The following is a 24,782-nucleotide window of genomic DNA, read 5'->3' as shown; positions in this document are numbered from 1 at the left end:
CGCTCGAGCCGGGGGAGGGGGCCCTACCTGGCCAGGTGCGCGGGGTCTCGGGACAAGGGCAGCAGGAGCCGACCGCCGCCCAGCGGCCTCGCGGTCCGGTCGGTCCGGCAGCCACTCCCTGTCGCGGCCCGCCCGCCGCGCGGCCTGATTCACGCGCCCGCCCCCGCCCCGCCCGCCGCTCCCGCCGCCGGCCTGCCCGGGCAGCACCTGGGGGCGGGGCGGCCCCACCCGCGGCGCGCCCGCATTCCGCCGCCCGCCGCCGCCGCCCGCGCGCCCCCGGCCCCCGGCCCCCGCCGCGCCCCCCGGCCCTGCGCCCCCGGCCGCCCCGCCCCCCGCGGCCCGCCGCCCCCGGGGCCCATCCGCCCGCCCCAGCTCCGGGTCCCTACGCCTGACCCCTGACCCTCGCCCCGGAAGTCGAGGTGACTCGGAAGTTCCGGCTCGGTCGCTAGGAAACGGGTCGGCCCGACGTGCGGGGCGGGGCTTCTCGCCCGGGTCTGCGAGTTGGGGGAGGCAGGTGAGGCAGGTGAGGTCGCGGGGGCGGTGTCGAGCCCGGGGCGGGCCCGGGCCCGGGGACCCTGCGAGCGCCTGGGGTCCCCCGCCACGCTCGAGCGCCCGCTAACCTGATACCCTCACGGAGGACCCACCGCCGCCGCCCCGCACACAACACTCCCAAGTACCTGGGCCCCCACTGGCACGCAGGGACGCTGCGGTCATAGACACCCCCGCCACCACCACACACACACATACACCGACCCTCTCCCCACACCTATAGACCCTCCCAGGCCAACGCCCCCCTATGTAGGTTGGACCCCCCAAGAACAGAGGGACCCGCGTAGGGACCCTGCGGGCACAGGGGCCTCTGCACACACCCACCTCCACAAGGATGAGGGACTCTACAGGCACATGGGGTCCACACACGCTTACCTCCCTCCGCACCAATGGGGACCCACCACGGGGACCCCTGCACGCTTAGGGGACCCTACATGCACACCACCTCCACATGCCTGTTACCCAGGCACACACCAACGTCCACCCACACACGTAAGAGACACCCGTGCACTTGGGAAGCCCTCACACACTGCCCCACACGCAGACAGGGGACCCCGCCTCCCCTGATCCCCCAGGCACACAATTTCACAAGCATCAGGACCCTCCCCCACAGACCCGCGCCCGTGTTCAGGACCCCACACGAACACCGGGAGTCTTCCGCCCAGCAGGCACCTGCTAGTACTATTCCACATGGACGGGGGCCCTGGATGCACGCACTGACACCCTCAAAGCAGCCCTCGGCCCCCCCCCAAACACTGCAGATCTTTGCCCCAGTCCCCCATCAGACTCCACTGAAGTCCCCTCACCCCCTTAGGCCCTGCCCTGTGGTCAGCCATGTGTCTGAGCCAGGTCCCCTGTCCAACTGTCCAAGGCTTCCCCCTTTCCCCAGTCCCCCCCTTCCCCTCCCTCTTCCTGCCGGTCTCTGCTCACCTTCCTCCGTGTCCCTCTTGCCACACGACCCTGTTTTCTGGGTCAGTTTCACTAATTCCTTCCCCAAACACTGTGAGACACCAGCAGCGCAAGTGGCACGCACACAGGCCTGGGGTCACACCAGGGCCCATGCAATGCTACAGTGAGTCACCTGTCCATGGGGGGAGGCAAGGGGACCCGACCCAGCCTGGGCCAAGGAGACCTCCCGGGGGGAAATAAACTCTGGGGTCAGCCGCCTGGACTAGGGAGAAAGGCATTGCTTCCAGGCCCTGACAGGAACACCTGCCAGGGCGGAAACAAGAGCGGGTTGGGGTCACAGAAGTGTCAGTGTTTTGGGGGGGCTGGGGGCAGTGGGGGGAGCACGGAGGCTTTAGCGGAGCAGGACTGAGCTGTGCGTTAGGAGGAAGCTTGTCCAGCTGGCCGCCCAGTGGTTTGGAGCAGGGACGTAGGTTCTGGACACCCAGCACTGGGGGTGCCGGTCAGGGCCTGGGAACCAAGGATGGATGAGCCAGGGGGTGGAGACAGCAGGTGAACAAGGGCACGGGGGTGAGCTGTGGCTGGATGTTCTTGTCGCGCACTCCCCCTCAGCTGCTGGGCGCACAGAAGCCAGTGGCCAGGGGCAGGCAGGTGGGCCAGGAAGCCGGATGGAAGTTGTGTTTGGGGCGGGCGGGGGGGGCGGGGGGGGAGGGGTCCACACAGGCCCAAGTCCGTGCGCGAGGCTGGTCCTTGCTGCCGCTGCCACTCTAAGCACACACTCCCTGACCTTTCCTCCCCGCCCCCCGCCTCAGGAAAATGAGCAGCAAGAAGGGGGGTGCCAAAGCTGCACCATCAGGGAAGCGGCAGACATCCATCCCTGGAGCCAGGCCGGGAGCCCCGAGAGCCATTGCCGGTATGTGAGTCTGATCTCCGGGCACCTCCACTCAGACACCGGCTTGTGAGACCCTCTGCGCAGCCACCGGGGATGGTCTGAGAAGACCCTTCCCCCTGAGAGTGGCTTTCAGGGGACCTCTGAGATGGGCTTGGGTATGACAGACTGAGGGTTCAGGGCTCAGCAGTCCGTTCCAGGCCCTGACCCTGAGACTTGCACCCCTGGGCTGGGACTGGGGAGCAGTGCGTGGAGGAGCACAGCTTGACACAGAGCTCGGTGACAATTCGCGCTGGGGATCCTCAGGCTAAGTGTGTGGTCCGCTCTGACCCTCTGTTCCACCTGGGCCATCGCTGCTTTTCCCTGCCTGCTGCTGCTCTCTCGGGCCACCCTCTCCATAGCCACTTCCAGGCTGAATGGTGACCGCTTGCCCTTGGCTCAGCCCTGCCAGGGGTCGGGAGGGGCACCTCCCCCCAGCCCTCGTCCTTCCCTTCTCTGAGTCCCACGTCTTCTCTGTCGTCTTCTCTGTCGTGGCGTTCGTCTGAGTTGTCTACTTAGCCGCCAGCCTTCCCGGCGGCGGTTCTGGGTCCCTCCAGCTCCCAGCCTGCACCAGGGGTCTGTGGTGGATAATGGAGCACCCACCCTATTCCCCAGATGCGGCCCCTCTGCTTGGAGGGGGGCGGTCCAAGTCCCTGGACCCCAGAGGGCTCACAGAGCGCATGACCTGCTGGGACGGTTGGGACGGTGGTGACTACTCTTCATGTCAAGCCGGGGTCAGACCCTAGTTTCCCAAAATAGCCCCAGCGGCGTCTGAGGAAGCAGCCTTTCTGGAATGAGGATGACAGGCTGAGGGCCGCACGCTGCCTCTGTGATCTCAAGCCCTGGGAGCACACACTGCAGTAAACAGTGGAGGCAGGGCCAGCAGGCCTGGAGGCCGCATTGGGGGCGTGGGGGCAGGCATGTCCTCGCTTCCGCTGCCTGCTGACTGTCCACCCGGGTCCCTGCTGCAGGTGACCCTGTGTACCCCGCCACTGCCCCAGATGGCTCCTGCAGCCACCTGTCCTGGCCCAGCTGGCCAGGACACCCGGGTCCTCTGTAGGAACACCTCTGCCTCAATTTCCCTGAACAAATGTCCCGGGACGGCTTGCCGTCGCACGGTCTTTGTAGCGCCCTGTGCCGTGGGCACCAGCCTCGACTTGCAAATACGAAAACGGGCCCACGGTTAGCCCGCAGCCACCCCGGCCGCAGCACACACAACAGCAGGCAGCTGGCCCTTGGCGGGTACCTGTGAGCTGCCTGCACGGTCACCATACCCCCACACGTCGTCCGGAGCCCCCCCTCCGCCCCCTTACCTGGCCTTGGGTCTGCAGCACCTCAAGGCCCTCGCTCCGGAGTTGCTCCAGGGCCATGGCCAGCTCCAGCCCCTCCACGCGAACCCAGGCCTGCTGCTCCTGCAGCTGCTCCCTCCACAGCTGCTCCTCCTGCCACAGCTGCTCCCTCCACAGCTGCTCCTCCTGCCACAGCTGCTCCCTCCACAGCTGCTCCTCCTGCCACAGCTGCATCTGCAGCTGCACCTGCCGCCGCCGGTCCTCCAGCAGCAGCTGCTCCTGGGCCAGGCACAGCTGGACCTCGTGGAGCCTCAGCAGCTCGGGACCCAGGCCCGGGGCCAGGCCCCCCGCTCCACAGCCTTCCATGTCCGCAGGGGGGACTAACACCAGCTCGGACCCCAGAGCGGTGGCCTGCACTGGCCGCTCGGCTACTTGTGGCCGCTCTGGCTCGGCCACCCTGGGGTGTCCCTGGGCAGCTGGCTTGTTGCTGGTCACGTGCCCTGCAGGGGCCACCCCCACCTCGTCCGGAGGGCCCCCTGCGGCAGGGGGCGGGGGCTTGGCCTCAGGGCCCTGCTGACCCGAGGCCTGCTGTGCCTTGCCCGCCCTCCTGGCTCGGGCTCTTCGAGCCCGACTTCGTCTCCCCGACATGGCCCGCGATCCGGCGCCTTTTACCAGGTGTCTGCTGCCCCGGGGCCCTAGCTCATTGCTGGCCAGCCTTGATCAGGCGGGCTCAGGGGCCATCCCCGGGAGGCCACAGTGGGTCCTCCGCTCCTGCCCTGCCCCTTGGCTGGTGTCTATGATGCGGCGGCTCCGGGCCCTGGCTCTGCCTGTGGGGCTCACAGGCCCCGCTCGTTGGGCTGGGCCACGCTGGGGAGTTTATAGGGACTCCGGCGGCGTGGTGGCTCACCCAGGCGCGAGGGCTGACTAACGTGCTGACACAGGGTGCAGGACTTTACAGGCCACAGGCCTCGTTGGCCAGACTGGGAGGGAGACTGAGAAACTGGCGGAGGTGACTCGGCAACCAGATCGCAGGCTGTGTGTAGCGAGTCTGGTCCTGCCCTGGGCGGGCAACAGTGCCTCCGCCCCCCACCGCCCACCCCTGCCCCCGCCCCACCCCTGGTCCAGCTCAGGGCCGGCCATGCCGGGCCGGGAGCTGCATCCCAGCCTGACCACAGAGAGTCCCAACCCAACTGGCATGGGAGGCTCCAGATCACACTGAGCACCCTGGGACCCCCCCACCCCCCAGCCGGCCAGAGGGGCACCCTGGCACCCCCCCACCCCCCAGCCGGCCAGAGGGGCCCCACGGGGGCCCACGCTTGCCTGGGGTGCTCTGTGGAGGTGACAGAGCTGTTCGCCCAGAGTGGTGGCCTCTTGGTGGGGGGGGGGGTGCTGGCACTCAGTGGGGGCTGACGGGAGAGGTGGGGCCTTGAAAGGCATTTTGTGGACTGACATGGGGTAGTAAGCAACAGTCCATTCTGCCCTGGGGTGGGGCCGTGGCTCTGGAAGCCTCGTGCTTGGGGGTCCAGCTGCCCTGCCCACAGAAGCAAAGGCCTTTGGATCCCCAGGGACGGACCTTGGCTGGTAGGGGGGTGCACAGGGCCGGACGAGTGCTGGCGTCCCCCGGGGGGCTTCCTGTTGGGAGGAGGCTCCAGACGGCCTCCTCCCCAGCCCTCCTCCCCAGCGTTTCCCCAGCCTGGGGCCGCTGACTCACACCCACGCCCAGGGCCCCATCCCAGCCGGCTCTGCCACACTGGCTTGACCGGTTTGCCTCGCCCAGCCCTGCTGGGAGCACCCTCTTCGTCCTCCCGCTCGGCCCTCGCCCCTGAAGCTTCAGGGGAGCACAGGCGGACACACAGGGAGCAGGGCCTGCGCGACCGACGCGGCATCAGATGCGGGCGGCCCTAGGGGTGGAGCAAAGAGCGGCTCCTCCTCCCGGAGGCTTCTCAGCACCTGGGCTCGCGGGAGCTGGGGCCTCGGGACCCAGGTGCAGGGGCGGCCCTGCCTGCCGGGCTCACCGGCGCCCCCGCGCGGCAACCCCAGGGCGATGCTCTGCTTTCCGTGGAGGGCTGGCCCCCGGGGTGGGCGCTCCTTAACGGCGGGAGGCAACTTGCTTAGCCAGGAGGTGACTCTGCACTCGGTGCAGAGTCGCCTCCCGAGGTTGAGGGGAGGGGGAGCGCCCACGTCTCGACCGCGCTGACCGCCCCCTCCCCCAGGGAAGCCGGGAGCGCACCGCCAGCCGCCAGGGCAGAGGGAGACCGGCCCGCAGGCCGAGGCCCCCGCAGGTGAGAGCCTGGGGGCCGGTGGGGAGGGGGAGGAGTGGGGGGGTGGGCTGGCGGGGAAGGGGCTGCCCTGGGCCGGGACGCGCGTGGCCAGCATGCACAGGAGTGCGCGCGTGTGTGCGAGTGTGAGCGTGCATGCGCGCGGGGGCTCGTGCAGCCGCGCGGCCCTCCCGGGAGCAGGCGGCGCGCGAACCCGGGCCCTCCCTCCCTCTGATGCCTCCGGCCTCCTGCTTTCCCTGGGAGGTGAGGGCTGGGCGGGGTTGGCTCCCTGCCCGCCTCCCAGGGGCGCGGCCTCTCGGGAGTCCCTCTCCCTCCTGCCTTTAACTCCCTGGGGTCGTGTCCGTCCCTCCTCGGCTCCAGCGGCCGGCGCGTGTCCCGGGGCCTGGAGGGAGGCACCGCCTTAGTGTCCCACCGGGCCTCTCCTGCTCACTCTTGGGCGCCTGCGCCTGGGGCCCCGTCCCAGGCCGTCTTCCCTCGCACAGCCTCCGCTGCCGTCTATGGGCACTGACTTCCAGGGCTATGTCTTTACCAAACCGTCCTCCTGTGCGCGATCCCCTATTCGGCTCAGGCCCCCAGCCCTCTCCTGGGTGTCCTCCAACTCACCAGCGCATCCAAGGGTAGACCCTTCCTCTCTGCTGTCCAGTCTCCCAAGACTGCTCCCTGGTGACCTGAGCCAGAGCCCTCCTGCCCACGGAGAGCTCTTCGTGTTCTCGGTTTCTTTCCCTCCCCTGGCCCTGGTCTTTTTGCCTCCTGAGTCCCATTTTACTTCTAGTCTAGTCCCCGGAGGGCGAGTGGGCTCACACCCCACACAGATCCGGTCTTGTGCGGGTGGTGCTGGCCTGGCTCCAGGATGAACTCCCAGCACCCCACCCACACACCAAGGGCCAGGACAAGGAGCCTGACCTTGTCCTGAGGACAGGGGCGGACCACAGAAGGTTTGTGAAAGCTAATGGTTTTATAAAAGCTATATATGCCCGATGTATTCGTCATGGTTCTGGATTACGTACAGAAGGAACATATTCTATGCAGTTTAAGTAGAAATGGAATGTACTGGAAGGATATTCATTAGCTGGGGATTTGGGCTGGGAAAGAGGCAGAAGTGATCGGGAGTACAGGACGCAGGCAAGGTCAGACCCTGGACGAAGGCTGTGTAGGATGTCCCTTCTGTCACTGGAAGCCAGTGCTGGCTGGACTGGACTCTGGAGCTCCATGGAGAACTGTCTCTGCTGAGCCCGTGGCCTGGTGTGACTTTTCCAAGACTCCTGGGGAGAAGCTGTCCACACTTAGGTCACACTCTCAGTGTCAGGGGAAGGAGGAACAGACGTCATTCCCTGCCTTCTGTTTCGGTTTCCGGAGCGGGCAGCGGGCTCCCACCGAATTCTCCGGAACAGCACCCAGTCTGACAGAGTGGGAGTCCTGAGCCTCCAGCAGGCCCTGCCACTCGTGTCTGAGGCCAGCTGTTCTGGGGCGCGGGATGAGACCTGATGGGCCCCTGCACTGTGTCTTTCTGCTGTGAGCCGGGGGTTGGGACTGGCACTGGGGGTTAGCAGGTCTGCACACATGGCACCGTGAGCAGAGCAGGCGGCCCAGCAGGAGCCTCCCCGTGGGAACCCACGTCAGCCAGAATAAATGGTGTCCCCTTTGCATGGAAGTGTGTTCGGGCCTGGGCACCCGGAGAGGGAGGGTGTGCGTGGCCCTGCCCTGCTGCCGGGGGCATGTGGCTCCTGAGCCCTGGGACAGTCTCCGTGTCCGTTTGCTAAGCCAGAGCCACCTCTGCAGTTGGGGGGGGGGGGCGGCCACAGGGGGGAACACAGGAGTGTTCTCATGCTCTGGGTTTATTCTGAGAAGTCCCTTTGGAGGGAGTCCTCCCCAGGCTCCTTGCCGCCCCCCAAGTCCCGGACGTGAGCTGCTATGGAGAAGGCCATCGGGCGGGACAGCATCTGATCTGGGTCAGCCTCGATGAGAGGGGCTCATGCTGTTGGGTCCGAGTGTCACTGGCGTCCCCGCCACTGCGGCCACTCCGCTCAGCGCAGGCCTGCACGTGAGCACTGGACGGCCGAGCAGGGAGGCCGGCCGATACCCACGGGTCCCTTGTGCTGTCCACCTGGGTGTTTGTCGTCTCCTCCGCAGCAGGCTGTGTCTGGGCGTGTCACAGTGAGATGCAGAGCCAGCCACCCTTGTCTGGTGTCCCCAGCCTGCTCCTGCCGCGTGCCCATCCTCGTGCCTTTCCAGACCTGCGTGTCTCTGTCATCCCAGTCCTGCTCAGTGTGTGTTCCTGAGGAGCCAGCCAAGCCTTTCACCAGTGTCCTGGGGTCCCGTTTTCTGCACACTCCCGGCCACTCTTCCCACCCATAGGGAGGGGTGACCGGGTGCCCCGGGGGAGCCCCTCCACCGCCGTCTTTTAGGGTCCCCCTGACAGAGGAGCGTAACAGGCGGCGATCACATGGCTGAGCCTCCTGTGTGTCAAGGCGCGACTTTGCTCCGCCTCCTGTCCTCCCAGGTGGCGAGGCTGTGATCCTGCTGGAGAGAGGACAGGACGGCAGGACTGTGTGGGTCACGGAATGTACTGTGCCTCCTCGGTGGCTCGTTGTTGTCACGCAGTGGATTGCCGCTGCGTGTGCCCCGTGCCGGGGGTCCACGGGCGAGGACCCCAGGCGGCGATTGACCGCCCAGTTTGCACGTCCTCCGGTGCCCCAGCCGGACCCCCGCCTCCCCAGGGGCCAAACCACGAATGGTGTTCTGTCCCGGAAGGCAGAGCCTTACTCTAGAGCCTGCGGCCGTCCCCCGGCCTTGCTGACGGCATCCTTCTCCCCACAGACCCTCCGGCAGGGCCGGCCTCGCCTCCTGCCTCTGCCACAACCTCCGGGCCCTGCTGGAGCCCGTAGCCTTTTCTGGGTCTCTCAGTAAGCGGGGTGGGCCGTACTCCCAGGTATGGCTTGTGCTGCTCTCAAGTCCTCACGGGCCATTTCTCCTTTACCTTGAGATGTCCCAACGCGCCCCGGATTCATGAACCCTCAAGACTTCACCGGCGTGGTTTTGTCTCCGCTGTCTGGAGCTCCCTGGACCGGGGAGGTTCCAGGAGCATCTGGGTTCCCGTGTCCACTGTCTGCAGTTGCTGTGACAGCCAGCACTGTAGCTTAGAAGTCCGACACGGGCCTCGGCGGGTGACAGAAAGGCCATGGCAAGACCGAGATCCTTCCTGGGGCTCCAGAGGGAAATCTGTGTCCTCCCTCCTGGAGGTGCCCGCGTTCCCGGCTCCTGGCCCTTCCTCACCTTCCGGGTCAGCAGTGTGGCATCTGTTTGACCTTCTTTTGAGTCACAGCTCCCTATGGGCTCTTCTGTCTTTCTTCCACTTTTTTTTTTTTTTTTTAAGCTTGTATATTTTGAGAGAGAGCACATGAGCAGGGGTGGGGCAGAGAGAAAATCCCCAGCAGGCTCCGCACTGTCATCACAGAGCCCGACGTGGGGCTGGAACTCACGAACCGTGAGCTCATGACCTGGGTCAAAATCAAGAGTCAGGCGCTCAATGGACTGAGCCGCCCAGGCGCCCCCTGTCTCTTCTACTTGTAAGAAGCCTTGTGATTGCATTGCGTCTACCTGCATAACCCAGGGTGATCATCCTATTTTAAGGTCAGCTGATTAGTGCCTTAATTCCATCTTCGATCTTAATTCCTTCCTGCATGTAACACAGCACATTCGCAGGCTCCAGGGACCAGCACATGGGCATCTTTGGCAGGGGCATCGTTCTGTGTCCCACGGTCCCCATGAGCCATAGCAGAGTAGAAGGCAGAGTGTAGCCGGGGTCTTGAGAAGAGATGGTGAAGGGAGACTGCCGCCCTGGCCAGGCCCTCCCGGTGATGGCTGTTGAGGGGAAAGCATGTGCCAAATCAGTCGCCACATACGATCGGCCAGAGGCGGATCGGCTCCCTCGAAGGCGCCACTTCCGGACGGCAGACCCGACCGGCCCTGCCACCCATTCAAGGTCACCATGCTCGTGCTCCGTTATCTTCCGCCATTACTCACTTTCTGCAAAGGCCGGATTGGTGAATTCGATGGAGATATTCTGGGGGCCCCACTCCCGCTCTCCTCGAGCCTTCCTGCCTTCTTGTCTAAATTAAGGCTTTATTTTTTAGAGCACTTTCAGGTTCCCAGCAGCAGGGAGGGGAAAGTACACACACTTCACATATACCCCCTGCCCCCACTCGTGTGCGATCTCCCCAGCTGTCAGCATCCCCGCCAGAGTGGTACCTGCGTCCCAGTCAGTGAACGGACACGGGTACCTGATCGTGATGCCTCGTCAGCAGCCGGCATCCACGGTTTACCTCAGGGCTCACTCTAGGCCCGCACATTCTGCGGGTTCGGACAGACGTGTAATCCGTGTCTGAGAGTGTCACACGGAGTAGCTTCACTGCCCTGAATCCTCTGTCCCTCCCGTCCCCCCGGCCCCTGGCCCCCACTCATCTTTTACCGTCTCCACAGTTTTGCCTTTTCCAGAATGTCACAGACTTGGAATAATACCGTGTGTAGCCTTTTCAGACTGGCTTCTTTTACCTCATAATATACATTTAGGGTCCCTCCAGGTCTTTTCACGGCTCGACGGCCCGTTCCTACTTAGTGCTGACCCACATCCCGTTGTCTGGATGGACCACAGGTTGTCGGTTCACCTGCTGACAGACACCTCGGCTGTTCCAGGGTTTGGGGGCTCTGAATGAAGCCGCTGTAAACACCCGTGTGCAGGTTCTCGTGTGGACACAAGTTCTCATCTCCTTTAGGTAAACAGCAAGGAGCGTGACTCCAGGATCACGTGGCCAGAGCATGTTTAATTTTATAAGAACTCTCCAGACTGTCTTCCAAAGTGGCTGCCCCATTCCGTTTTCCCACCAGCCACGAGCGAACGTTGCTGTGGCTCCGCGTCCTCACCAGCATCGGGTGTTGTCGGTGCTCTGGATTTTGGCCGTTCTAGTAGGTGTGTGGGCGGATCTCGTTGTCTTAATTTGCATTTCCCAGATAACATGTGATGTGGAGCATCTTTTATGTAATTATTTGCCATCTATTTATCTTCTTTGGGGGACTTGTCTGTTAAGGACTCTGGCCTGTTTTTTAACTGTGTTGTTTGTTTCCTTACTGCTGAGTTTCAAGAGTTCTTTGCATACTCTGGATAATGTGGGTTTTTTTTCTTTTTTTTAAGTTTATTTATGTATTTGAAGAGGGAGAGAGCAAAAAAGGGAGAGTGAGAGAGCATCCCAAGCAGGCTCCTTACCGTCAGTGCCAAACCTGATGCAGGACTCAAACTCAAGAACCACGAGAAACTGACCTGCGCCGAAATCAAGAGTGGGCGCCCCGTGTGACATGCTTTTACCAGATGTGTCTTTTGCAAATATTTTCTCCCGTCTGTGGCTTGTCTTCTCACTCTCTGACACTGTCTTTCACAGAGCAGGAATTTTTTAAGTTAATGAGGTCCAGCGTATCAATGATTTCCTTCTGGATGGTGCCTTTGAATTGCATCTAAAGATGGTCAGCATACCCACGGCCATCCAGGTTTTGTCCCGTGTCATCTTCCAAGAGCTTTATAGTTTTGAATTTTACGTTCGGGGCTGTGATCCATTTTTTTTTTTTTTAAGATTTTAGTTTTTTAAGTAATCTCTCCACCCAGTGTGGGGCTTGAACCCACAACCCTGGGATCAGGAATCGCACACCTCACCAGCTGAGCCGGTCGGTCGCCCCCGGTCTGTGATCCACTGAGTGAATTTCTGTAAAGTGTGTGCAGCTGTGAGCCTACGTTCTCTCCCCCTTTGCACGTGGGTGACCAGCTGTCCCTGCCCGTTCGTTGGAAAGGCGGCCTTTGCTTCTTGGTAAAGATCAGTTGACTATTTACGTGGGTCCCTCCAGTCCTTGGTGTCGCTGCTGATCTCTATGAGTCCTCCAGGAAAGCACTGTTTCTATCTTGTCCACCGTCTTGGTCGGGAGGAAGTTTCCTGGGGGCCCGCTTGGTTCTTCCTGCCGTAATGGCCCCGCTGGTCAAGGCGCCGAGGTGAGCATCCCGCCAGTGGTTAAGCAGATCCATCCCAACGTACAGGTCGGATCCGTGGACCTGCCGGACCCGGGGGAGACCACTCAAGCCACGGTGCCTTCCTCGCGGACGCCCCTTCTGCGAGCAGAGGACCCTGACACTGCTGCAAAGCTGTGGGTGGCGGTGGCGGTGGCGGTTTAGATACCACCCCCGGGGGTCCTCTGAAGGTCTACACCCCACCCCCCTTTGCCCAGTGTGCGCTTCATTCAGCTACAGGGCCACGGACCCCTCTGAGGAAGGACTGGGAGAGTATTCGGTGTCGGGACAGAGCTTGTGGCTGGGTCCTCCTCCGAGAGCGGCTCTGCCTTTGACTTTGGCGCAGGTCTGGGACCGCGGGCGACTGTGATGGCTGACGTCAGATATCTGCTCGGCAGAGCCTGGGGTTATTCTGACTTTACAGATTGAACAGTGCCCCGCACACTGCCCACGTGTCCCATCGCACGTCAGAGCGCCCTGACCACCACTCTGCCTTCTGCCTGTCACGACGCCGTCCTGCAGCCACTTAACCTCTTCTCTTCCAGAAACTGGTCATTCCCCTCAGAGTCGCCACTGAGCTCCGCAGTCACTCACAAGTGTCGTTCTTCCTTTTGTCTTTTTAAAGTAATTTTTAAAATGAACTTGTTTATTTTTTGAGTGAGAGAGCGGGGGAGGGAGAGAGAGAGAGAGAGAGAGAGAGAGAGAGAGAGAGAATCCCAGGCAGGCTCCAAGCCGCCAGCACAGAGGGCGATGCGGGGCCCAAACCCATGAACTGCAAGATCACCACCCGAGCCGAAGTCAAGAGTCGGAAGCTCAGCTGAGCCACCCAGACACCCCTCTTTTTTCTTTTTTCTTTTCGAGTGTATTTATTTTGAGAGAGAGAGAGAGCACGAGTGGGGGAGGGGCCGAGAGCGAGAGAATCCCAGGCAGGCTTAACTGACCGAGCCGCCCAGGCATCCCCACAAGTGTCCTTCTTACTGTTTTAGCGCAGGGGGTGCCCCAGGATCCCAGTCAGGCGGAGGCTTTACAGACTCGCATCGACCGTTTCCTGCAAAAAAGAGTTTTTTGAAAGCCGGCTATTTCTTCCTGGAGCCGGCTTGCACTTCCCCGCCCGTCTGCTCGGACCCCTGGCTCTGATTATGGGCCGGGTGCGGTGAGAGGTCACGGGGGCCTCGCCTCTCAGGGCGGCTGCTTCAGCGGAGGCCACCACCTGGTTCAGAAGACCGGCCTCCTCTGACTCGGAAGCCGCTGCGGGGCCGGGGCGGTGTGAGAACGCGCAGCAGACGGGGGAGAGCAAGCCCCTTCTCCCTCCTCTTGCCTTCGGCCCCCCTCTTGCGCCCCAGTTCCGCCATCTCCTGTCCACGAGAAGCCCCCGCTGTCACTAGAGGACCACGGTGGTGTTTTGGGGCCCCGGTGCTTGGTCCGAATTCTGGCGCCCGCCCTTCCTCCGGGGCCGAGTCCCCCTCGCAAACGGGGCCGTTGGGGAGCTTGGAGGCGGGTTGACTGCGATGGGCTGCAGGGTCCCCCCCGAAGGCATCCAGGCCTCCTGTTCGAGCACAGGTGCCGGTCTGGTTCGTTGCGACGGTCTGGTTCGCTGCTTCTTGCCACGGATCACGGGCATCTCCCTTCCTGCTGGCCGGGAGCTCGGTACCATGGTCAAAGATGAGAGCGGGACCAAACTGATTGTGTGATTGTATCTTTTAGGGTCCGTTCTGGTACCAGGTACTGTCCCCATCAGAATGCCCTCCAGGAAACAGAAACTTGCTAAAATCAAAAGACAGACTTTAACAGGACAGTTGGTTGAACAGCTGTTGGGAGTCCAAAAAATCAGGAAGGGACCACGGAAGCTCACAGAAATAAACCTCAGAAGTGGCCATCTTCCCTGGGCGGGCAAGGGGCTGTCGAGGGGACGGCCTGAGCTCAGGAGCTTGTGGGAGGCCGGTACCTGGGCGGCTGTGCAGGCCAGGAGCCCAGCGGCGGGCCCCCAAGAGCTAGGCTTCCGCCTCTGAGTGGGCAGCGGAGGCCCGGCCTCGGGGCACCTGCAGGCTGCCGAGGGCCGCCTAGATTTCGGAAGCGTGGCCGTCCAGACCCCACACTCAGGACGCGTGCAAGACTCACTTCAGTTGTCACCTCCCCAGAAGTCAGAGCCTGGAACGCCTTCGCTGCACCCGCATGGAGGCAGGGGTGGGGTGGGGGGACCCGGGATGATGGGCCCCTGCAGGGGCGTCCCTGCCTGCGTCTCTGGTTACTTCATCAGGCTCCTTTTCCAAGGCCTGCGGCAGGGGCGGGAGAGATGCTGGGCTCATTGGCTAGTCTCATGCGAATTCTTTTTCACTACCCTTCTGCTTGCTCGCACCACTTGTGTATTTATGTTCTGTGATCGTACCTCCGAATTTTGAAATATGTCTGTCGCTTTGAACAGTTGTGTGCTAAAAGTAACAGTACTGACAACCCAGAAGAACTTTTTTTATTTTTTTCATTTTTTATTGTTTAAAATTGTTTTAATGTTTGTTTATTTTTGAGAGAGAGAGATAGAGTGTGAGCAGGGGAGGGGCAGAGGGAGAGGGAGACACAGAATCCAAAGGAGGCTCCAGGCTCTGAGCTGTCAGCACAGAGCCCGACGCGGGGGCTCGAACCTACAAACCACGAGATCGTGACCTGAGCCGAAGTCGGACGTCCAACTGACTGAGCCACCCAGGCGCCCCGAATGTTTTCTTTTTAAAGTTTATTTAAGTAATCTTTACATCCAGGGTGGGGCTCGAACTCATGACCCCGGGATCAAGAGCCACACGCTCCACTGACTGAGCCCACCAGGTGCCCCCGGACAACTGGGTTTTTGTCACTGCACTGAAGTAGCCACTTGTGGCCGATGTTTCCTGGGCTAGGACAGACATTGACCAGGTTAATAGTTGCAGCCATGACAGGTGCTAAGTGCTGCCTTGATTGGTTCCATTAATGGGAAGGCGCGTCTGGAGCAGCAGGTGCGATTGAAGTGAGCTTCTGATTAAGCCCACCATCACTTAGTCACTGTCCACAAACAGTCCGTCCGCTGCGGTACGAAAACTGAAGAACTTAGTTCCTCCACTGTGCCGTGAATCTATACATCCTCTTAATTTTGCTATCTTTTCTTTGATTTGCTCTTCTGGTAGGAAGTTCACGGCTCTCCCACTTGGCTTTTCGTACAAGAACAGTGACGATGAGGACACTGATTGTCACACTTATCGCATGCTCACCGCGGGTGAGACCCTGCCCTAAGTATTTTGTATCCGACTAACAAATACAAAGAACCAAAGCCCAAACCCTGTGAAGCAGGTGGGGACGGTGGTGGTGGTTTTCCGACGCACACGACCGAGCCTGCAGTTGGTGCTTATCTGCCTGTCCTGCGTCTGTGAGATACAAGAGGTCGTTTTAACAAGGTCTCAGACAGCCCCTGAGGCCTCCATCTGGGAACTTAGGGGTGTTCATAGCGCGTCGCTCTCTCTCGAGGACCCCGTAATTCTTGAAGCGTCCGTGTTCTTCTGATTGGACCTTCTGGCGATGGGAGGATAGAGAGAGAAGCACCAGCCGTCCGGGGGCGCCGGCCGGAGGGACCTCCACAGCCGATGGTCCCAGCCGTGCAGGACAGGTGCACGACTATGAGATAGCACCCCCAAGCCCACGCACTCATACAAATTTGAAGCCGTGCCAGAAAATCAAAGGAAAAAGCAACAAATCACCCACGCGCCCCGCCGTTCGGAACGAGGCAGCGTGGACACGTGTGATGTCGGTTTTCTGCCCCTTTGCCCCGGCCCTCTGTGCGGCTCCAGACGACTTCGCGCGCCGGGAGCCCTGGCCGGCGGGGTCCGTCTCCCTGTCTCGCCTCCCCTCACTGTCTTTCATCCCTGTCGTTAATCGTGGCTGCCTGGAGTTTACCGGGGCCGATGGGAGGGTCGTGCCCAGTCACAGGAGAGGACTCCCCAGTCCCGGCCCTGCCCGTGGCTCTGTCCTCGACGCGGGGCTGAGTTCTCACTGCGCGTGTCCCTCAAACGTCCCCTCAATTTTACCCCGCGCTATTTGGGATTTGGAAGAGTTACCGTTTCCATCCAGGTGGTTGGTCCTCGAAGCGTGGACTTGCCCGCTTTCCCCTTCTACTTGCAAAACAGCCCCTCGTGCTCTGAGCTCGTCTTTGTCAAAAGCAGCCAGGGGCGCGCTGCCATCGTGTGCTCCCGCCTGGCCCCCTGGCGCCACAAGTTCACGCGGTGCCTCGTGTGTCCCTGAGGGCGTCCTCTGCGCACGTCCCCCCCCCCCCCCCCCCACCTCAGCCCGAAGCCCGGGCCACACGGTTCAGTCTGAACGTCTGCCGCCTGCTTCTGAATCGGTCAGGATGGGCCGGACCTTCAGGAACAAGTTTCTTGGTTTCAAGTGGCAAAAGCTTACTCCCCGCTCGGGCTCTGCGCACGGCCCGACCCACGGAGGAGGCATCGCCCTCGGATAGCGCTCTGCGCCCTCTGACCGCGCGGCGGGACGCACGCGCGCCGTGAACATTTGCTTCCACGTACTTTATCGTTTTCCTCGTGTTTTGTCCTCTGACACGCGGCTCATTGTAAAACGTACTTCAGAATTTCTAAATATATGGGTATCCCTACTTGATTTTTCCTTATTTGATCTTAACCTTAACCGTGGTGACAGGTGATGAGGTTTGGGGGTGACGGTGGGGGGTCCGGAGCCCACCGCCGAGAAGGAATCCTCGAAGTCGTCTTTGGTGCAAGAAGGTGATTTCAGTAAAGCCCGGGGCCAGGACCCGAGGGCAGGAAGAGCTGCCCTGGGGTCGTGCAGAGTGACTGCTCGTATACTGTGCGGTCGGTCGGGGGATGACCTCCAGAGGAAGTTTCTTGAAGGGATTTCCACATGCTAAAGAGGATTCGAGATTCCTGGAGGCCCAGCTAGTGTCGAGCTGAGGTGGTTTTTCCCTCTAGCAAAGCATTAGCCCTGAGGCAGGAGGGAGTTTCTGGAGATGAGGCCATTGAGAAGACTGCCTTTTTCCTGGAATTTACTTGGAGACTCAGGCCCTGCAGGACTGTGATCTCTATCGGTTAAGCCTTGGTTTCCTTTCCTCTCCTTTGTCCTTGGGCGGCCGGAGGGCCTGAGGAATGTCCCACATAACCCACGATGTGGGGGGAGGTACTAGCTTGTGCTGGGCCCCGGCCTGCCCCGTGCTCCCTGTCAACAGGGTTCAGTGGTGACAGAGTCCCGCGGTGATGGGGTTCGGTGGTGACTGGGTGCTGCATTTTCAACATGTCGGCCAGGCAGTGTTAGCCGTAAAACAGACGTTTCCTGTGTCGTTACACACGTTATGGTTTTATTTATTAACGTTTATTCAGTTTTTTTTTTTTTTCAGCGTTTATTTATTTTTGGGACAGAGAGAGACAGAGCATGAACGGGGGAGGGGCAGAGAGAGAGGGAGACACAGAATCGGAAACAGGCTCCAGGCTCTGAGCAGTCAGCACAGAGCCCGACGCGGGGCTCGAACTTCCGGACTGTGAGATCGTGACCTGGCTGAAGTCGGACGTTCAACCGACTGCGCCACCCAGGTGCCCCTACGTTTATTCAGTTTTGAGAGACAGAGAGTGAGCGGGGGAGGAGCAGAGAGAGGGAGACACAGAATCCGAAGGAGGTTCCAGACTGAGCCGTCAGCACAGAGCCCGACGCGGGGCTCGAACCCGTGAACCGCGAGATCATGACCTGAGCCGAAGTTGGACTGAGCCCCCGGGCGCCCCCCTAGTGCCATTTTAGATTCGTCGGCTGCTCTTCATAGTTTTGCTCGGTGCATTTTGAGGCCTTGTCAGCAGAGGTGGACGTCTTTGTAAGAGCCATACTGCCTGGCAGACTGCTCCCTCCCCTTCTGGAATGTTCTTTAGCTCTAGAGACGCCTGTTGCCTTAGACTTTACTTGCCACTCGCAGTTGGGCATAACTTTGTGTTTTCTGTTGCTGCCTTGACAAATGGCCACAAACTCAGTAGCGGAAGACAGCTCGCGTGTGCCGTGTTGCACTCCTGCGGCCCGGGCGTGTGCGTGTGCCTCCCCGTGGCCTTCTCGCGGGGCCCACAACAGCGATCCCCGTCTGCCAAGGGGGAGCCCTGTAGAGCGTGGGGGTAGCCACGGGGCGCAGTGCCCACCGCCTGTGCCACACGGACGGCACCCCTGTTCCAGGAGGGGGCCGACACGGGGCCCAAACTGCTGGGCGCCACCTCAGGCGTGCCTGCCAGTGTTTCTATACTAATCCTGCCGCGGTCACCTGTCCTGGAGTCTTCAAGTCCGGTGGGACTGTCCCCCGTCCTGACATGGTGCGGACCTCGGCACTTTGAACTACCCCTGCCCTCCTCTGGGCACATGCCCCGGTGTTGTGCGTGTCCTAACTCAGCTGTGTTTGCGACGGCAGCGCTGTCTGGGGAGCATCTCCCCCGCACATGCGTTCTCTCCGTGGACCCTGCCCCTGCCCCTGCCTGCACCCGCACCCCTGCTGGGCTGCTCTGCAGCTGCTGAGGCCCTTTTGTGTGTCCAAAGGTGTGTTTGTTTTGCCTTATTTTTTTTTTTTTTTATCCCTTTGAAGGTAATTGACCTTTTTTCCTTTAATTTGAAGACTTTTCTGGGTGTCTTTAGTTTTTAGCGGTTTTACCGTGGCGTGCTGTGGGTGTGAGCCCCTGCTTGTTTTCCACGTCTTTTGTTAGTTTTGCAAAGTTTTCTCTGAATGTTGCTACCTCATCCCTGTCCCTTAAGCTTGCAACTTGAGTTACGCGCGTGCTAGACCTTTCCTCTGGCCTCTGCACCTTTAACCTGGTGTCTCCGTGTGTCTTGCTTCCAGTTTTGTTCTGTTTTCAGCCGTGTCTAATATCCCATTGAGCTTGCTCATTGAACTCTCAACTTCAGGTTTTATATCTTTACCTTCTCAGATTTCCATTTAGTTCTTTATTATTATCGTATCCAGTTCTCTGCCCCAATTTTTTAAATTAAGTTTATTTATTTATTTATTTATTTATTTTTTTTTTTCAACGTTTATTTATTTTTGGGACAGAGAGAGACAGAGCATGAACAGGGGAGGGGCAGAGAGAGAGGAAGACACAGAATCGGAAACAGGCTCCAGGCTCTGAGCCATCAGCCCAGAGCCTGACGCGGGGCTCGAACTCACGGACTGCGAGATCGTGACCTGGCTGAAGTCGGACGCTTAACCGACTGCGCCACCCAGGCGCCCCAAGTTTATTTATTTTGAGAGAGAGGGAGAAAGCGTGAGCAGGGGAGGCGCAGAGAGGGAAAGAGAGAGAACTCCAAATAGGCTCTGCCCTGTCAGCACAGAGCCCCACACGAGGCTGGAACCTACGAACCGTGAGATCATGACCTGAGCGGAAGTCGGACGCTTAACCGACTGAGCCACCCAGGTGCCCCCCATTTTTTTTTAATGTTTAAAAAAATTGTTTTTTAATGTTATTTATTTTTGAGAGAGGGAGTGAGACTGGGGGAGGGGCAGAGAGAGGGAGACACGGAATCTGGAGCAGGCTCCAGGCTCCGAGCTGTCGGCACAGAGCTGGACGCGGGGCTCATGACCTGAGCCAAAGTCGGACGCTGAACAGACTGAGCCACCCAGGTGTCCCAAAGCTTTTTGATTTGTCTTTAATTCTGAGAATGTGTCACTCAGACATGAGGTCCGCGTGCAAGAACTCCTTATTTGCTCTATCTGGGTTTATTTCTGTTGTTCATCATTTTCTTTTTCAGTAAGATGGTGTTTCTTCATTTGCCTGATGATTTTGGTACGTGGCACACAAAACATTCTGGAATGTGCCAAAGCCCTGGGCAGCACCATCCTCCTGCAGGGCCCATGTGTTTGGACTCGGGCAGGCATCAGGTGTGGGGGTGTGGGGGTGTGGGAGTGTGGGCAGGGGCGGCTCCAGATCTGGATCCCGTCAAGGACTGATTGATTTGCTGGGGCTTCTGTTCCGCGTCCCAAAGACTGGCTCCTTCAGGGTTCCCGCCCAGCGTGGTGCCACGTGAGATGAGGGCGCTCACTGACATCTGCGTTTCAGGGAAGCAGCGGGTCCTTTTCTTCCTGTGCGGCTCCCAAATCGCCTTCTGTATTTCCATTAGCTGAGCCTCAGCCCAAAGCCTTACGGGCGCGCTCCGGATCACATGCAGGTTTTGTTCCCCTGGCGCCGTGAGTTGCCCGACGCCCTGCTGGGTCTGCGGCCCCCTTCCTGGGGCCGGCCGCTCCCCCTCCCCCCTTCCACTCGTACCTGAGAGGCAGTCATGCTGTCCTCCTGTCTGTCGGTCTGAACGCCCCGCTCTGCCACTGGGAGAAGAGTCCCTGTGGATCTTCAGCTCCTCTTTTCCCTTCAGTTTTGTGGACACCAAGTCCCTGACCCGTGACCTTTCCTGTGGCCGGGAAGTGTGTTAGGAGAAGCCCAAGTCGGCTTCTCTTTCGATCCGGAGGCTCGAAGAACTTTCTGGCTGTTGTTTGAAGGTTCAACGACCTAGTTGCGGTGCGCCTGATGCCAGAGGTCCATTTCCCGGTACGTCTTTCTCGTCACCCGTAAGACTCAAGTCAGGAGATCTGTTGGTGTTTTATCTCTGGAACGCGGAGACCACAACGGGGAGACCTCCAGAGACTCGAATAATCCTCACGTTTCATTGTTCTCGCCTCCCTTTCTACGCTGTCTCCGCTTGTCCACTTTCTGCCGCACCAGCTTTCTGGCCGCCCGGCCTCACTCACTGTCCCCGCCCCTCGACTCCTTGTCGCACCGAGTCCCTCTCAGGCTCTTCTGCGGCTCTGGGTGCTTTGGGTGAGTGGCCTTTGTGGCCCGACGCCGCGAGGTCGCGCTGCGGTGGCCCTGCCACACTCAGGTGTGGCTACCGCCCTGCCGCTCTGGCGCACGACTCCAGGAGCACGTGCCGAGCACTGAGTAACTTTTGGGAGCCCGCAGGGGCCCCGTGGGGTGTCACCGTCATGGTTACCCCGTTTTGCAGAAAGGGACGTGGAGGCCCAGAGGGGTGAGCCCACCCGACCTCAGGTGGGCAGGGGGCCAGGGCACAGGGTGCGGACCCTCGTCCAGTGCGGGTCGGGTTCCCGTGCTCCCTGCAGGGTGCATAGCCCCCCACGGAGGCTGCGTGGGGCCTGGAGCTCGGGCCGCAGCCACCTTGGGGGCCCCCTCTTCCGAGTCCCCGTGGGCTTGTGCCCGCCCTGCCCAGCCCTTGCATGCCAGGCGGGGCCTGTGGGGGGCACGTGGGGGCTTCTCTGCCTGAGGCCACGTTTCTCACCATTCCTCCGGTGCCTCCTAGCTTCTCCGGCTGGTCTTCTGCAGCGGGGGTCTCGGGGGGTCCCAGCTGTGTCTGGGGTGGGGCAGGTCAGGAGTTGGGGGCCTAACTCTACTCTTGCCTGTGGGTCCTCCTCCACCTTTGCTCTCTGCCGGTGGATTATTCCCGAGCGGCCACATTTGCCAATTTTAAAGATTTTATTTTGAAGTGACCTCTACACCCCACGTGTGGCTGGGACTTACAACCCTGAGATGGAGAGTCACTGCTCTACCAACCAAGCCTGCGGCCAGGTGCCCCTGTGTTTGCAGATTTTAGAACATTTCTGTCCTTTGGTGGGGTGAACCTGGAGGTCTGGCACGCCTGGTGTTGGGGTCCCAGCGGCTGCGTGACCGCGGCTTGGAGGGGACCAGGACCCCGAGCCCTCTCTTCCACCCCCAGGGCCCGCCGTGGAGGATCGAGCGGCCACGATCATCCAGTGTGCGTTCCGGCAGCTCCTGGCCCAAAGGGCCCTGGCCCGCCGCCGGCAGGAGCACCGCAACTACCTGCAGCGCGTTGAACGGCTGGAGAGGGAGGTGAGGCGGCCGGGCTGGCTGGGCCCGGAGGTCCGATCCCAGTGGCGGGAACTCTGCACAGCCGGGGTGTGACCGCGGGCCGGCCGGTGACCCGGGGCGCGCGACTCCTCGGTGCGGGTCTGCCCGCAGGCCTTCGTGGCCCTGGTGCGGAGGGAGCAGGAGGCGGCGCGAAGGCGGCGGGAGGCGGAGGAGGCGGCTGAGCGGCGGAGGCAGGAGGATCGACAGCGCGGGGCGCGGCTGCGGGAGGCGGCCTTCGCCGGGGACCTGGGCGAGATCAAGGCGGTCCTGCGGGAGGTGGGAGGCGGGAGGCGGGGGGCGGGGCGAGGGCCGGGGTCGGGGCGCCCCCAGGGCCCGCGCGGTGACCGCGGGCCCGCGCGCAGGTGGACGAGCTGCTGACTCGCGAGGGCGTGGGCCACGACGAGGCGGGGTTGGCGCTGCGGCGGCGGGGGCGCGTGGCCCTGGTGGAGAGCGAGGACCGCAGCGGGAACACGCCGCTGTCGGAGGCGGCGGCCGGCGGGCAGGCCCTGGCCATCCGGCTGCTGGCCGAGCAGGGAGCCAGCCCCAACAGCAAGGTGGTCGCGGGGGCCCGGGGCGGGGCGGTGGGGGGGGGGCGCCCGCGGCCCCCGGGCCTCGCTCAGGAGCCCTTCGCGCAGGGCGCCTACGGCCGGACGCCGCTGTACCGGGCGGCCTTCGGGGGGCACCTGGAGGCTGTGGAGGCGCTTCTGGAGCTCGGAGCGGACCCCCGGGTGTACGCAGAAGACGGTAGCACCCCCGAGCAGGTGTGTGAGCGTGGCTGGAGCACCGCCTGGCACCGCCCTCCTCGGTCGTCGGGGGGTGGGGGTGGGGGTGTGGCCTTGGCCCCTGGAGGGGTGGAGGCTTGAGAGGAGGGGGGCGCGGGCGGTGTCCTGCGGACAGCCAAGAACGGAACCGAGGGCTGGAACCGTCAGTGCCAAGGGTGACCCGGGCAGTGGACGCCTGCGTCTGCAGGGGGCCTGGGGAGGGAGGAGGGACTGGGGGTGGGGGTGGGAAAAGGAGACCTGCTTGGTCTTGGGAGGGAGTCCCGGAGGACCCTCGGCGGTCCCAGTCTGTGGGGGGAGCTGCACCATGACGGTCAGGGCTTCGGGGGCCCTCGGAGGGTGAGCTGTGACAGCTGCACCCTTTTCTCTAAACGGGAGAGTAACCGAGCCTCCTCCCAGGCCAGGCACAACACAGGACACACGTGCTGAGCTCCTCACCGGCGTCGTCTGTCACTAGGTGGCCTCCCTGGACGCCGTGGTTAGTGTGCTGAGGTCCTGGGACCTAGGCCTCACTGAGGCCATGCTGCAGAGCATGGAGGCCGAGCGGCAGCGCCGGGCCCGGGAGGCCGAGCGACAGGAGGAGGCACAGGCCAAGCGGTGCGGCCGGGGGAGGGTGGGGGTGGCAGCAAGGGGCGGCTCTGAGCGGGCTGTCCCCTCCCCCACCAGCCTGAAGTCCCGAGTGCAGCAGCTGGCTAAGGAAGGGCAGCGGCGCCACAGAGAGGTGAGGGGGAGCCTGGCCGATGGGAAGCCGGGGGGGGGGGGGGGGGGGGGGGGGGGGGGGGGGGGCCGGGCGGGCAGGGAGGCGCCCTGCAGGCTGCTGGCCCCTGGAGGCGCTGGGAGGCGCTGAGCCGGTTTGCAGGGCTCCAGGCCAGCCTCCCGGGGGCCCTCCCGCCCAGCTGCAGCAGGCCTACTGTGAGCTCAACCAGAGGATCACGGAGCACGACAAGTGTGAAGGGAGGCGCCTGGGCCGCACTGAGCTCACGCTGCAGGTGGGCTTTCTCCCTCTCCGGCCTGGGGCTCTGGGGCAGGGGTCTCCTCCCCCCCCCCCCCCCAAACGAGGGGTGTCACCTTCCAGCAGCGGCCTCCCCGGGGTGGAAGGGGGCCCGCTATCCCCTCCTTGGGTGTATGGGGCGCCCTGTGTGGAGGTGTAAAGCCTTGCTCTGAGCGGAGTGGGGCCCCTCCTCCAGGCCATCAAGGACGCGGAGGCCCAAGTGGACAGGCTACGTCTGGAGGCTCAGAAGGCGGAGGAGACGCTGGCCATGGCCAGGCTGGAGCTGCGGGAGCAGACCCAGGAGGGTGGGCGGGGCTGGGGGGCGGGGCCCACTCCTGGGCGAGTGGGGGTGGGGGCGTTGGGTCCTCCTGCCTCTCGGCCACCATCCTATAACCCCACAGGGGAGGAGGAGGAGGACGAGGATGCAGCGGCGGCGCCGGGGCTGAAATGCCAGGTCACTGAGCTGCACGACGTACTAATGAAGGATGTGGGCGACCGCATCCGCGCGGATGGCAGGTCAATAGCCTGGGTTGGGTGACGGCGAGCAGAGGGTTTGGGTGGACGTCGGTGACCCGGTGGCCGCTCCCAGGTGGCCTCTTGTCATCGACCCTTCGGGCCAGGCAGCCACCTTCCTGCGCTACCAGGACACCAACTACGTGGACGCGGTGAACCCGGACCACTTGCGGCCGGAGAGGATCCGGCTGGCGCTGCTGGGGGCACTCAGGTAAGGTGGGCGGAGGGCAGGGGCCCCTCCGCCGGCCCCTCACCCACCCGCCTGCCCCACAGGTATGGGAAGCCGCTGGTGTTCGACCTGCGCGACGTGGACCTGTTCCCCGCCGTGCGGCAGCAGCTGGAGGCGGTGCAGCCCGGCCTGGCGCAGGAGCTGCTGGGCCGCGGGCTCCTGGAGCGGGAGCGGTACCTGTCGCTGGTGCGGCCCGCCGACGGCCCCGAGTACGGCCCCGCCGGGTTCCGGGAGGCGCGCCTGCGGCACTTCCGCCTTCTCTTCGTCACCAGGGCTCAGCGGCCGTCGGAGGAGCAGCTGCGGGTGTTGCTCCCGGTGCGCGTGCAGCTGCCCCGCGGGGGCCTCTAGCGCCCGGCCCAATAAAGTCGGCCCCGGGATGCGGGGCCGTGACCCCCAGGACCGTA

The 24,782-nt window shown here is 62.3% G+C and overlaps 2 protein-coding genes and 1 long non-coding RNA gene across 6 annotated transcripts in view; 2 read left to right on the top strand and 1 right to left on the bottom strand.

Annotated features, from left to right (window-relative positions):
• FAM83H (family with sequence similarity 83 member H) overlaps positions 1-4,047 on the bottom strand; it is a 13,461-nt gene extending 9,414 nt beyond the window's left edge. The window contains exon 1 of one of the 2 annotated variants that reach the window (XM_045455488.1): positions 3,697-4,047. In XM_045455488.1, the coding sequence (XP_045311444.1) occupies positions 3,697-4,038 (342 nt within the window). In that variant the 5' untranslated portion in view covers positions 4,039-4,047. Of the gene's footprint in view, positions 1-27; positions 228-3,696 lie in introns of those variants that run through there. The other variant, XM_045455489.1, reaches the window with a different exon arrangement.
• IQANK1 (IQ motif and ankyrin repeat containing 1) lies at positions 363-24,782 on the top strand. Of its 3 annotated transcripts, none has more exons than XM_045455552.1 (14): positions 363-514; positions 2,268-2,368; positions 5,886-5,954; positions 21,715-21,848; positions 21,978-22,142; positions 22,229-22,420; positions 22,502-22,627; positions 23,103-23,242; positions 23,312-23,366; positions 23,542-23,634; positions 23,833-23,941; positions 24,038-24,152; positions 24,226-24,360; positions 24,423-24,782. In XM_045455552.1, exons 2-14 carry the CDS (start codon positions 2,272-2,274, stop codon positions 24,724-24,726), a joined length of 1,734 nt encoding a protein of 577 aa, XP_045311508.1. In that variant the 5' UTR covers positions 363-514; positions 2,268-2,271; the 3' UTR covers positions 24,727-24,782. The 3 variants fall into 3 exon arrangements, with proteins under 3 accessions (XP_045311508.1, XP_045311509.1, XP_045311510.1); XM_045455553.1 differs by having other exon boundaries at positions 363-523; XM_045455554.1 differs by lacking the exon at positions 21,978-22,142.
• LOC123586437 lies at positions 14,644-18,199 on the top strand. The gene is made up of 3 exons (XR_006706787.1): positions 14,644-14,672; positions 17,207-17,212; positions 17,724-18,199. It is a non-coding gene; the product is annotated as an uncharacterized LOC123586437 (long non-coding RNA).

This window comes from Leopardus geoffroyi, chromosome C3, assembly GCF_018350155.1.
Source record: "Leopardus geoffroyi isolate Oge1 chromosome C3, O.geoffroyi_Oge1_pat1.0, whole genome shotgun sequence".
Taxonomy (NCBI): domain Eukaryota; kingdom Metazoa; phylum Chordata; class Mammalia; order Carnivora; family Felidae; genus Leopardus; species Leopardus geoffroyi.
The sequence above is the reverse complement of the archived record's forward strand: the minus strand, read 5'-3'. Positions and strand labels throughout refer to the sequence as shown.

What these genes read in the sequence shown, in the direction of transcription:
- IQANK1 (XM_045455552.1), top strand. Translation starts at nt 2,272, where the DNA reads ATGAGCAGCAAGAAGGGGGGTGCCAAAGCTGCACCATCAGGGAAGCGG. An exon ending in GCGGGAGCAGACCCAGGAGG is followed by an intron (nt 23,942 to 24,037) that starts GTGGGCGGGGCT and finishes ATAACCCCACAG; the next exon opens with GGGAGGAGGAGGAGGACGAG. An exon ending in GCGCTGCTGGGGGCACTCAG is followed by an intron (nt 24,361 to 24,422) that starts GTAAGGTGGGCG and finishes CCTGCCCCACAG; the next exon opens with GTATGGGAAGCCGCTGGTGT.